Source organism: Sus scrofa, chromosome 1 (assembly GCF_054392235.1).
Source record: "Sus scrofa isolate SSC_HxYL_T2T_F1_AM1 chromosome 1, Sscrofa_HxYL_maternal_Yorkshire_Landrace_v2.0, whole genome shotgun sequence".
Lineage (NCBI taxonomy): Eukaryota > Metazoa > Chordata > Mammalia > Artiodactyla > Suidae > Sus > Sus scrofa.
The window spans coordinates 149,350,789-149,364,283 of NC_139383.1; the positions used below are offsets into that span (position 1 = coordinate 149,350,789).

Sequence of the window (13,495 nt, forward strand, 5' to 3'; positions counted from 1 at the left end):
AGCGTCACTCTCGTGGTCAGCCAGGCACACCCTAGTGAAGGCCCCGAGAGGGTCAGAGGTGGTCACATTACCCCAAAGTGGGGGTGGGGGGGTCAGGGCCACTACTTGGGACTCACTCCTGGCAGGGGGACCAGCCATGCAATGTACCATTTGGTTGTTTTTGTGTTGCATGACTATTTGGCTTTTAGCCATCAGAAGCAGAGAGAATTTCCATTAGTAAAATTTCTGTGTCTAGAAATATAAGCCAAGTCTTAAGAGAGGAGACAAATCAAAACAATATGTCCTCGTTTTCCTAGGCCCTTGCTTCCTAGGTCCTTGTTTTCAATCTGCTGGACTGAATGAAATCCTTCATTTTTTTCCTCTTAATTTTATTGGGAGGATTTACTGAAACAGGTATATTTGCCAAAACAAGTATAAGGCCAAGGTAATCCACGTGTAGGGAGGATTTCATATTTGGCCAATTCCTCCATTTGACTAAGCAGGTATTGGCTGCACTAAATGAATGTACTGCATCTTTTCAAAGCAGACAGCCCTGGGCTGGTCGGAGTTTCTCTGAAGGATCCCAGGACAGGCCATGTCTCTGTTCTGGTTTGCTGAAGCTCATCTTAATCTAGAGTCTCATTTACATTCCTTCAAGACTGGTGAGGAAATTGCTATTACAAGCTCCTGTTCTCCCAATGCATCTCATTGGCAGAGTTCCCTGTTGTGGCATTTTGTTGTTCTTGTTGTTCCCAGTCTGCCAAAATGATTATTTCCCCAAAACTTTGCAATTCTCTAATATTCTGCTTATTTCAATATGGATCTGGGCCACAGTTGCTCATTTACCCTATGAGTTATAGATTTCTCCTGCTGGCCACAGACCACCTGCCCTTAAAGGCTTGTGACCAGATGTGGGGGGAGGGAGGCATCCTTGGGGCTGGCAGTAGGTCGTCCTTGAGCCTGGAGGACATAGGATAGGGTCAGAGGTGTCAGAGGAATTTGAATATGAAATGCTTTTTTCAGCTTTCAGGAGGAGCCATTCTACGGGCTCAAAGAATCTGGGGCCCAGAAGGAAGTTCTGGGTTGGAAATGACCTATGGAGAGATCCTGAGCCTGGGTTTGGCTTTGAAAGTCATAGGAATGCGTGAGCTGAGTCAGCAGGAAAGGGGAACCGGAGGTAATATGGTGGGAAGTCCTGAGGGAGGAGGAGCAGAATGAGGAGAGGCTGCGTCAGGAGTGGCGCAGGGGCTACAGGAAGGAGCCCTGAAACCACAAAGCCAGTGACAGTGAGACAGTCAGGGCTTTGAAGAGGCCTTGGCCACCAGGAAGGTGGTGTCCAGGTGGTGCTGTTCTGATCCCAAGGCTGGGTGAACAGCAAGACTGACTTAGGTGCAGGATGTTCTAAGGTATGTAGTGGCCGTGTGTTCCATTATACTCAGATCACCCCGGCTCGGAGAGTCCTGAGAGACAGGGACCCAGGTTCAACCCTGGGTAACACTAGTTCTCAGTGGAGACTTTGGGCAGGCGAGTCAGTTCACATCTTTCCAGCACAGCCTCCCTTACCTCGCTGGGTTCCCAGAGGGCAGTCTGCCCCATGCCCCCCAGGTGGACCCATTACAAGGTAGCTGCCACTTCCATTAGGGATGCTTCAGGGAATAACCTCTGTGCTCTTTTCTTCCTTGTGGTCTTCTATAATTACATTTGTCACTTAGTACACCAAGACATCTTTATTTTCTATGCTGAATGGACCCAGGGGTTATGTATATTAATGATAATTTGCACAGCCCACTTCCAGCAGAAATGGACTCTCGTGAAGGGAGGAATTTATTCATTGCAGAGCCTTTGTATGCATTTACTTTTACAGACATAGGATTAAGAAAAAGTTCTTCAAGATGCAGTAGCATGTTGAACATGAGAGGTGATAGAACGTAGCAACAAAAATAGAGTCCCATTCCTGCAATGATCTAAATTAGAGTCCCCAGGACACAGATCATCAATGCTTACAGATCCACCAGCATCTTACCTTAAAGTGTAAAGGATTTTCCCATCATTCCAAATTCTGAGGAGCTGGTTGGGGGTGGTGATCCAGTGAGCCTCTGCCGTTTTGGAATTGCGGAAGATCGTATCTGGAATCCATATCAACCCCACCATGTTGCTGTTCAGAGTAAGTATTTTCATTGTGCTGTTGAACCGAAGGCGACTGTCCGTCCAGGTCTGAGCAAAAAAGATGTCAATTTGGTATTCCTGAAACAGAGCAAAAGGAGAGGTGAGACTTTTCTATTAGTGGATTTTCTGCATGCTTTGTTTTCTTTCTGAGAAGTTTGGCTTTCCTCACGCTTATTTATAGCCTCTTCCCTTTCTGTTAGCACTTAATACAGTACCTGCATCAATATGATGCACAATCAGCAAAGGCAACCAATACTGTCAGTCAACAGTGTGATAATATTTGTGGAAATGCTCTGTAAACCCTAAGTTGTAATAAATACATAGGGTGTGGAGATGGGGTCAAGAGGTAGTAGAATATAATTCATAACATAGACCTGGACCCTCCTATATTCATAAGTCTGGATGCTGACAGAGAGCAGGACCTAGTGCGGCCTCCATTCTCCAATCCACAAAATGGGTAGAATAGTAATTCCTACCTCCTAAAGGGATTATACAGCAGGGAATAAATGATTAAATAAAAAGCTCTACTGCATGAGGTAAAACAGATGATCCAGAAAGTAGTAGCTCAGATAACAATAACTATCATTTTCACTCAAAAGCCCTCTCAAATGACCCAACCAAATCAAAAAGAAAAGTAAAAAATAAATGGAGTTCCCACTGTGGCACAGTGGGTTAAGGGCCTGCATTGCCACAGCTGTGTTGTAGTTTGTAGCTGCGGCTCGGATTTGATCCCTGGCCCAGGAACTTTTATATGCCATGGTGGGGCCAAAAGAAAAAGGTTAACGACAAAAAACTAAGGAGTGGATAGCTGCCCAAGCCAAATACTGATTCCAGCAGAGGGCTAACAGGGCTCAAATTACTGCTGTAATCAGAAGCCATCCCAGTGTTCATAGCACATGGGACACAGGATGGAGTTGCCATTACCATGAGACCCAGAGAAATGTCTTGAGTCTGGATCACCTCAAAGGCTCCTCCTGTGATCACAGTTTAAAGGATTGGCTTTAGGTCCATAGTAAAGATGATCCAGAGGCAGACTGTTAAAGATTTTCTTATTGTTTGCTTCTTTATATACTAGGTTTTATAAATGATTACTTTTACAGAGTTCAGTAATTCTCAACAAGAGCCCCATATTTATCCTTTTGAGTTTCTAGTTAAAGAACTTTTTTGGGACAGGAAGTTCACTGACCAGATCCAGACTTTTATTAAAGAATCCCCCTCATTCATCACGTTTCTGTTGCACTACGTTGGGCCCTGCAAACCACGGAAGGCCCAGAACTGTGCCAACAGGAAAACCACCTGTCTTCAGGGAGCTTATAGTTCAGTCAGGGAAGATGGACCTTAAACAAACAACTAAGGTGAAAAAACATGACTTGTCTGATGTGTTGACGGCTACTGACTATGTTTGGTAAGTGAACATAAGAAAGAGATTATCTCAGAAGATAACTGGCTGGTTTGAAAGCAGTTATGAAAGTGTAAACTGGGAATGTTGCCTGCCACTGCAGTAAACAAAGAATGTTGCCTGAATTTCCAGTTCTACAAGGACTAATCCACCAGCCACTGCAGCAGCCTCCTCCCATCCTCTTCACCTCCCCCCACACAGTGGTGCCCCAACAGGGGAATTGGGATGGAGAGTAACAGGAAGAATTATGTGTTTTGGAAACTGGCCTTAAACAGTATATCAAAAAAATAATTTTAATGAACCCAGATTCTAGCATCTTTCGATAAACAGGAAAGCACTAAAATCACTGACATGAGAAGTCTGTTTTTTTTTTTTTTTTGCGATTAGCAGTCATCTTTTGATACTTACTGCATTTTTTTTTTAAACTACATACCCTGGCTCCTCCCTTACCTCTTCAAAACAGTTCTACCAAGCTATCTGAGTGGCTGCCTCCCAGACTTAAGTTCTCAGTAAGATCTTGAAATAATATTTAACTTGCAACTTTTATGTTCTGTGTTTCTCCTCAGCTGAAAAAAAAGTAAAGCAAACACAAGATTCTTTTTTTTTAAATTAATACTTTAATAAGTCCATGTAGAAAGTCACTCAGTGCCTTGATTAAATCCTTCTTACATAGGATATTTAGACCAAAGCAATGTCTAGATCATGCAGAAGAGATGAAATGGTTATTCCACTTCAACTTACAATGGTCCAATGTTATTTTATCCCATGCGTATATATAACTTCTTATATCACTGAAAGACCATAGCAGCAAATAAATGGGAAGAAACCCAGATTCTTGTAGGGACAGAAGAAACAAATGCTTCTTATCCCCAACAATAAATCACAGCATCAAGAAATGCTTTGAGTGATAAAAAGCCTGTGCAACCTCAGCTTTGCAGATAGTCAGATCCATTGCTAAAAGTCTCTAAATGGGTTAAGTGGTCACCATGCAAAATCTACTTTTTTTTTTTGGCCACACCCTTGGCATGTGAAATTTCCCAGGCCAGGGATCAAACCTGAGCCACTGCAGTGATGATGCTGGATCCTTAACCCACTGAGCCACAGGGGAACTCCCCATGCAAAATCTTTAATTGTGCCAATATGGTTTCAGGACAAGAGACTGAGATATGACTTCCACTGAAGTCTGATAGGTCCGAGGTACCCGTACTTAATTTAAGAGAAAGAATAAGAATAAGAGTGACATCAACGGGTTGGGTAGAGGTAGTGGTGTGAAAAGCAAAGGCACCTTGTGGATATCAGAGTGGTATTGAGACAAGATCTATGAATGCATTTATTGAATGTGTTTATGCACACATGAACCTGGCCTGGTAGGTAAGAGGCTGGCTAGGTTTTAAGAGTCTTCCATTGCCAAAGGAAACTCGAGTCAGGGAAAACGGTCTGCAACTTGTTGAGACTTAGATGTACGTTTGCATTCCTATTTGTAATGGGTAGATTGTGGTCTGGGAAAGCTGATTAGACTCCAAAGGATGCTTATTCTCCAATGCCAACTTCTCCACTGCCAGAACAGTTAATGGAAAGGAAGACGGTGGAAAGAACCCCAGTGTGCATGAACAGACTCCCCCTTGGCTTTGTTTACAAATGGTGTGAAGTTGTTCGCCTTCCTTGGCCTTTGATTCCTCCTCTATAAAGTGGGAGATTTGGGTCCGGTTAAATGGAAGAATACTTCCAACTCTAACCTTTTATTTATTTATTTTTTGCTTTATTTATTTACTTATTTTTTGTATAATGATTTTTATTTTTTTCCATTATAGCTGGTTTACAGTGTTCTGTCAGTTTTCTACTGTACAGCAAGGTGACCCAATTACACATACATGTATACATTCTTTTCTCTCCCGTTATCATGCTCCATCATAAGTGACTAGACATAGTTCCCAGTGCTACACAGCAGGATCTCATTGCTAATCCATTCCAAAGGCAACAGTCTGCAACTATTAATCCCAAGCTCCCAATCCATCCCACTCCCTCCCCCTCCCCCTTGGCAACCACAGGTCTATTCTCCAAGTCCAAGATTTTCTTTTCTGTGGAAAGGTTCATTTGTGCCATGTATTAGGTTCCAGATAAAGTGATATCATATGGTATTTGTCTTTCTCTTTCTTACTTACTTCACTCAGTATGAGAGTCTCTAGTTCCATCCATGTTGCTTCAAATGGCATTGTATTCCTACATCCCTGCCTGGAGTTAGCCTTTTCACTGTCAAAAGTAATTTTTCTGGAGTGGAAACTATTTTCATGTAAGGGGAGAGATCATTCCACGATGGGGGCTACAGGGTTCAGGGGGAGTCTCTCTTTATTCTGTCACAAATTCCAACTCAGGAGGGTGGAGTGTGGATGGCACGGGTGGTGCTTGGTGTGGATGTTTTATTGTGTCTACATCTGACTAAATGTTGGAGAAACACTTTCCACCCACAAAGAAATATTTTTATGTCTCTCATAAACTTTCTTTGTAACTGCATTAATCATCCTTCCTTCCCGCAGAGGAAAAAAAATATCATTCTTACAATATCTCTCTAAAACATTTTATATAATTCATAAAGAGCTGTGAAATTCATGTGGCTGAAATACTAATAATCATAAAAGGTGAAAAATGTGTTAAATCTTCCTGTTGAAACCTTCAGGCTTGTGGAACACCTAGGCTCATGGTTTATTTTAATAACTGGAGAGCTTAATGAGTCCTAGATAGGCCATGAGTTCCAGCAGCATGTGAAGCACTTTAACAAAACAGAAGAAAAATTATAATTCTTAGTGTTATCTCTCTATAACTCCTTGAAGCAGGAGATAAATGGGTCCCAGGCTGAGCAACTGGAATCTGTTCCCTGAGGACAGATAACTTCAAGATAAAGATGATGGCAGGAGCAAGGAGGAGCTTCATGCTGTTTGGATAAAAGACCACCTATTTCTCATTCTTGAGGTCAAGGAATCCTGCCAGACTACACATTCACAGAAACGTTCCTCAGGGGTCAGAGAAGGGAGGGGCGCCAGATCATAGTACATCCTGTCAACTTCCCATAAAACTGTGCTAGAAGCCATCCTGCTGAAAAGATGCTTGTGCACAGGGGAGGGCCCTGGGTCAGGCCAACTGTGGGCTCAAGGACAGAAGAAGCAAGATGATTGGCCAGAGGACTGCCCCCATACAAGGGATTTAAACCACCTCCAAAGCGCATATTGCTCTCTTCCTCTCTTGCTCTTTCTCTCCGTCTGTCCCTGTCTCTGTCTCTCTCCCTGCCCCCACCCCTCACCAGAGCCTGCCCGTGCTTTCTCCATGCCTATCTTCTTTGTTAATAAACACTTATTTGCTTCTCTACCCTCAGTCTCTTTGCCGAATCCTTTCTTCAAAAGGACAAGTTCTGGGGACCTATGTTAATTGTTCAGCATTCTCACTCAACAGCCAACTAAGAACATTCTAAAGCACTAGAAAGTTATTTTCTAAGGTATTTCTCGTTTCCTTTCTCTAAGAAGAGGGCCAAATGGAAAAAATGACAGCTTAATAAAGCACAGGGACTTGGAGATGGGAGGTGACCTACATCACAGCTCACAGCAACGCCAGATCCCTGACCCACTGAGTGAGGCCAGGGATCGAACCCGAGTCCTCATGGATACTAGTTGGGTCTGTTACTGCTGAACCACAAGGGGAACTCCTTATTTCTATATCATTTTTAATTGCATTGTGAAATATATTGTTTGCCCTCTAGGCATTAGGGTTATTTATTCTTAAGAAATCATTTAGTCATCTTCAAATAATCCTAATTTTTTTTTCTCTTTAGGTGCGCACCCATGGCATATGGAAATTCCCAGGCTCCCAGGCTTGGGGTCGAATTGGAGCTACAGCTGCTGGCCTGCACCACAGCCACAGCATCGCTGGATCCGAGCCATGTCTTTGACCTACACCACAGTTCATGGCAACGCCTGATCCTTAACTCACTGAGAAAGGCCAGTGACTGAACCCTCAACCTCATGGATCCTAGTTGGGTTTGCTACCCACTAAGCCATGAATGGAACTTCAAACAGTCCTAATTTAAAGAACTACTCAAGGAGCAGTAGGTTAAGGATCTAGCATTGCCACAGTTGAGGCATAGGTCAAAGCTGCAGCTTGGATTTGATCCCTGGCCTGGGAACTTCCATTTGCCACAGCTATATCAAAAAAACTAACTAAATAAAAGAACTACTTGAAAGGTTATTACATGTATGTGCATACATATGTACATACATACACATATCCATGATATGTCTGTATACACAACTGTATATTAAATATATGTAACTATTAAACATAGTAAAGAATATATCCATATATTCATTTGTGAAAAAGCATGCCTGGCCATAGATCAAATGAAAATACGAAGTATTTTACAAACTGCCGTGTTAGCTCTCATTCATATCACTGCACGTTGGCAGAGATTCATAAAAACTCTTGTATATACAGAGACTGTTGAGAGAGGGAATGCTGCAAATTGCCTCGACATTCGGTAAGGGACCAACAAGAATTTCTGACTTGAATGAGAAGCCTTTTCAACTCCTGGGACCTCATCAGTGATTTAGAACATCCACATCCTATTCTGGAACTCAGCACTTTCCCCCCTCTTTTCCAGCAGAGTACATCTGTCACCCTAAGGAACCTTCAGTATTAGAGGTGACTTTAAAGAAGTAAATCTCCCCTTTGGGATATTGCTTTACAAAATGTGCTATGAAGTTAACAGTGGAAGGTGAAAAAAAGTAATGTGGCTTTCCTGTGCACTGAAGAAAACTATTGTAATTCTGTACTGGGTTACCTTTAAAATGAAATATTTAAGGACTTCCCTCGTGGCTTAGTGGGTTAAGGATCTGGCATTGTCACTGCTGTGGCATGGGTTTGAACACTGGCCTGGGAACTTCCACATGCCATGGGTAGGGCAAAAAAAATTAAATATTTTAAAAGCTAAGGGGGAGGGGAGAGAGTAGGATGGATTGGGAGCTCGGGGTTAATAGATGCAGACTATTGCCTTTGGAATGGATTAGCAATGAGATCCTGCTGTGTAGCACTGAGAACTATGTCTAGTCACTTATGATGGAGCATGATAACGGGAGAGAAAACAATGTATACATGTATGTGTAACTGGGTCTCCATGCTGTACAGCAGGAAAAAAATGTATTGGGGAAATAACAATAAAAAAATTAAAATAAAAAAAAAAGACAGGTGTCCAGGAGATCCATGCTTTGAGCTTTCTCTCAGGATAAGAAACTCCTTTCCCTTTAGGCATGGCTCAGAAGTACTTGCCACCATCAAAAGGGAATCATGAGAATTTCAAGGAAGGAATTTCATGTTCATTTCAAAGAATGCGAGAATGTAAAATGATTTAGTTATACTCTGCAGAGAAAGCTGTACTAGGTGCTTATGTAAAGCAAGAGCTTTATTTTGCATTACTTGTTTTTTTACCTTTGAAAAACTGGCTTAGCCTCTTTCTCCTATCAGCAACCTTAAAAATCAGGATTCCAGATTTCATGGTGTTTTGGTTTTTTAACATGGTGGGTGTTAGATGTATTGCAAGATGTGATAACAGTACATATTTACTTTGCATGAGCAAAAGGTGTGGTGACACCTCAGATTTATTGAGATATGACTGACATATAACACTGGGTAAGTTTAAGGTGTACAACCTGTTGGTTTGTTAGACTAATATATTGTAAGTGATCCCCACCATAGCATCAGTAACACTCCCATTCCACCACATAGTTAGCATTTCATTTTGTGGTGAGAATATTTCATTTTTTTTTCTCCCATTGTCTAGTCTCTAAGTCAGAAAAAAAGATGCCCTCTGTTATTTAATGAGCAGATTTCTCAGTAAATTTTTTTTTCTTTTTTCTTTTATGGCCCTAGCCAAGGCATATGGAAGTTCCTGGGCCAGGGAGTGAATTCAAACCACAGCTTTGGCCAATTGCCACAGCTACAGCAATACCAGATCCTTTAACCCCCTGTACCTGGCTGGGGATTGAACCCATGCATCTGTAGTGACCAGAGCTGCTGCAGTTGGATTCCTAATCCACTGATCCACAGAAGGAATTCCTAGGGTTTTTTTTTTTGTTTGTTTTTTGTTTTTTGGCTCAGAAATGTTTGATCTTTCCATGAGAAAATGATTTAAATTTATACAACATGCTTTGTTGTAGGACTGATCTCAGCATGAAGTTGGTCACTGTTGGTGACCATGCCTGGTCCAAGTTCATTGCCAAATCACACTTTATCTTCAGACAGGAGTATTCCTTTTTAATATTTATCCAGAAAATAGTAGGTCCTTAGCACTGCCAGACCTCTAAAAATCCTTGTGCTGGTGCAGCCATTCCAGGAACACAAAGCATCTGTAAGGGAAACCGAGAGGAGTCTGGACTAACAAAGCAACCAAGATGCATGGCATCCAAGGCAGAAAGGACAACAGGGGACTCTCACTTTGGGGTCTGGTAGGCCAGTGCGGCCTGAGACAGTCACCAGGAGAGGGGGCACTGTGGACACCCCCTCCCAGGTCAGAAGAGGTCCTCATAGTGACCAGAGGGCACACAGAGGCTGAAAGGCCTTCAGGCAGAAGCTGCTTGGGGACACCATGGGAAGAGGTGGGGATGCCAGGTTACACTGCAGGGCAGAGTGTAGACCCAGAAAGAGTGTGGGCTGGCACACACTGGGAGGAAAAGGGGATACAAAACAAGGAGAGAGCTGGAAAGAGTCCACCAGTGCAGAGAAGGGCTCTGAAACGTGCCAGCCTTCAGAACCTCTGTCCTGGAAAGATTAAAGTAGATACACCAAAAGAGCACAGACGTGATCAACTCAGAGATGAGGGTTTGCAGAAGAGAGAATGTCTTTCTGGATAAATGGTACTTTGTGACACCAGGAGAAGAAATTTCTGAGGCCTTGTTAATCTCAACTACAGTTAAAAATAGAAGATGCCCCACAAATATTTAAGTAGGGCTTTTAATCTGGAAAGTGGGATGAAAAACAATTAGCATGCTGAAACTCATCACTTTCTCATGACCTAGTGGTGAGGAAGAGCATGGCTTCATAAAACATCACTGCTAGCTTGACAGCTACGGCCTGGATGGAAGTCTGATGTCACATGGGAAACTCCGCCCCCCAAAATGAATGAAAATTCCTCATCATTTGGGGGAGTTTTGCTTATGTGAGAAATATACATAAATTAAAAACATCAAGTAAAATACTGTATTACAATCTCAGGCATTTTATTTTTGTTTTTCTTTTTCAGTCACACTCACAGCATATGGTAGCTCCTGGGCCAGGGATAAATCTGAGCCAATGCTGCAACCTACGCCATAGCTGTGGCAATGCCAGATCCTTAAGCCACTGTGCTGCAGTGGGAACTCCAATCTCAGGCATTTTAAAGCATCTGAGAGCAGTTCAATTTACTGTCCACTTGCTATGTGCCCGGCATTATTCTTAATTGATAAATATTATTTCTTTAATGTGCCCCCAAACCATATAAGGTAGATTTCATGACTTTCTCAATTTTCTATCCAAAGATGTTATCGATAAAGAGACAGACTTTTTATTTTCAACTAGAAGACAGCTTAATTATTTTCACATGTTTTTGGCTAAAAATGGCAATGGATTAGAAAGCAGAATAAGTGAAGATAATTTATCATTATGAGGAAAATATTCAAAGTTGTCAAGTGTAGTAGACAAACATTTTCAAAAAGAACTCATCATAGGTAATGTTTAAAAAGGTGGAATGCAAAAAAAAAAAAAAAAAAAAAAAACCCAATAAAAAATGGAGTTCCCCCATGGCTCAGCAGGTTATTAAGGATCGAGTGTTGTTACTGCAGTGGTTCAGATCACTGCTGTGGAATAGGTTTGAAATCTGGCCCAGGAACTTCCACATGCCCTGGGCAGGACCCAAAACAAACAAAGAAAAAGAAACAATGAAAATGTGGAATGTGGAGTTCCTGCTGGGGCGCAGCAGAAGCAAATCCGATTAGGAACCATGAGGTTGTGGGTTCGATCCCTGGCCTCGCTCAGTGGGTTAAGGATCTGTCGTTGCCATGAGCTGTGGTGTAGGTCACAGACATGGCTTGGATCCTGCGTTGCTGTGGCTCTAGAGTAGGCCGGCATCTACAGCTCTGATTAGACCCCTAGCTTGGTAACCTCCATATGCTGTGGGTATGGCCTTAAAAAGACAAAAGACAAAAAAAGAAAAAATGTGGAATGCTACAACTACAAAAATCAGAGTTTAGATGTTTTCGACAAAATCATGTGAAGTAGTCTGGACTAAGAAAGTGGCGTGTATACTGAGAAACTTCAGAAATCAAATGACATATATAGTCATACAGGCTACATAATAGACTTCATTGGAAGTCACCAGGTAGATCTAAGACCATTTCAATTACTTGAAAAGTGTTAACATTTATGCAATGAATGTACTTTTAAAAAATGGGCAGGATTACAAAATCACTTAAAGCACAAAATGTCAGAGTTCCCCTTGTGACACAGTGGAAACAAATCCAACTAGTATCCATGAGGATGTGGGATGGATCACTGGCCTTGTTCAAGTGGGTCAGGGATCCAGCACTGCCGTGAGCTGTGGTGTAGGCTGCAGACCTGGCTCAGGTCTAGCGTTGCTGTGGCTGTGGCTTAGGCCAGCAGCTACAGCTTCAATTCAACCCTTAGCCTGGGAACCTCCATTTGCCAGGGGGGGCAGCCCTAAAAAAAATAATAAATAAATAAATAAAGCAGAGTCATAGGATAAAAGGATTTCTGTGCATAAAATATTGCTTGTATCTGTCATCATAATGAGGAAGAGAAAGAATGTTTTTGAAGGGAAAGATTGAGAAAATGGACTTTATTAAAATTAAGAATGTTTTTATCGAAAAGAGAATTATGAAGGTGAAAAGCAAACTACAGAGTGGGCGAAGTATTATGCAACACCTGTGACTGATCAGAGACATCATGTCAGAGGAAGCAAGTTAACAAGGGATTTCAACATTGCGCCAAGTGCTTACTTCAGTGTCTAAATGAATCACAGATTACATATGCAATACCTTTATCAAAAAGAGAAGCCAGAACACTTCTGAACAGGTTAAAATATATCCACTGAATACAGAACTATGGACCTGGGAAACTCACAGCAGTTTTTGAAATATCTTATTTTTCATGCATAGCAAGTGACTACTGCTTATAGGGTCTAAAATACATTGGTGTGTTCGGAGACAGTTCAGAAAAGCCTAGTGTACAGAGATATTCATATTAATGTTCTAGTCATGGATGATGGACAAACTGGAACCTGGATACTAAACATTCTCATAAAAACACACGTATGTATTTGTGTAACTATCAGCGTTATCAGGACATAGCAAAGTTCCAGCATCGAGCCCCTTACTTCCTCCTTCTACTGTTTTGTAATCACTCTTCCCATTCCTAACTCTCCATCAGTTCTCCACCCTCATAACTTGCATTTTGTTGAGCATGTCATATAAATGCAGAAGTTCCCTGGCCAGGAGTTAAACCTGAGCCACAGCAGTGACCAAACACTAGATCCTTAACGCTCTGTGCCACCAGGGAAGTCCAGTATATAGGCTTTTGGATCTGGCTTTCTTCACTTAAACATAATGCCTTTGACCAATTTGTTAAGAGTATCAAAAGTCCATTCCTTCCTATAAATATTATTCCATTGTAGAAATGTACCAGAGTCTGTTTATCCATTCTCCAACTGGCAGGACATTAGGGTGATATCTTGTTTGCAATAATTACAAATAAAACTATTTTATTAATGTACAGGTTTTTACGCGGTAATAAAATTTCACCACTCTAGCATGAATGCACAGAACTAGACTGCTGGGTCATAGTATATGAACAAATTTAAAATTATAAGGAACTTCCAAACTGTTTCCCAGAATGACATTTCAATTTTGCAGCAATTTACAA

The 13,495-nt window shown here is 41.8% G+C and overlaps 1 protein-coding gene and 1 non-coding gene across 3 annotated transcripts in view; both read right to left on the reverse strand.

Moving 5' to 3' along the window:
* Positions 1-13,495, reverse strand: part of GABRG3 (gamma-aminobutyric acid type A receptor subunit gamma3) — a 612,638-nt gene that overhangs the window by 194,275 nt on the left and 404,868 nt on the right. For both annotated transcript variants that reach the window (XM_084976193.1, XM_021098602.2), the window contains exon 4: positions 2,003-2,223. In XM_084976193.1, the coding sequence (XP_084832319.1) occupies positions 2,003-2,223 (221 nt within the window). The remainder of the gene's footprint in view (positions 1-2,002; positions 2,224-13,495) is intronic.
* LOC146406430 (small nucleolar RNA SNORA20) lies at positions 4,234-4,367 on the reverse strand. Its single transcript, XR_014832380.1, has one exon. It is a non-coding gene; the product is annotated as a small nucleolar RNA SNORA20 (small nucleolar RNA).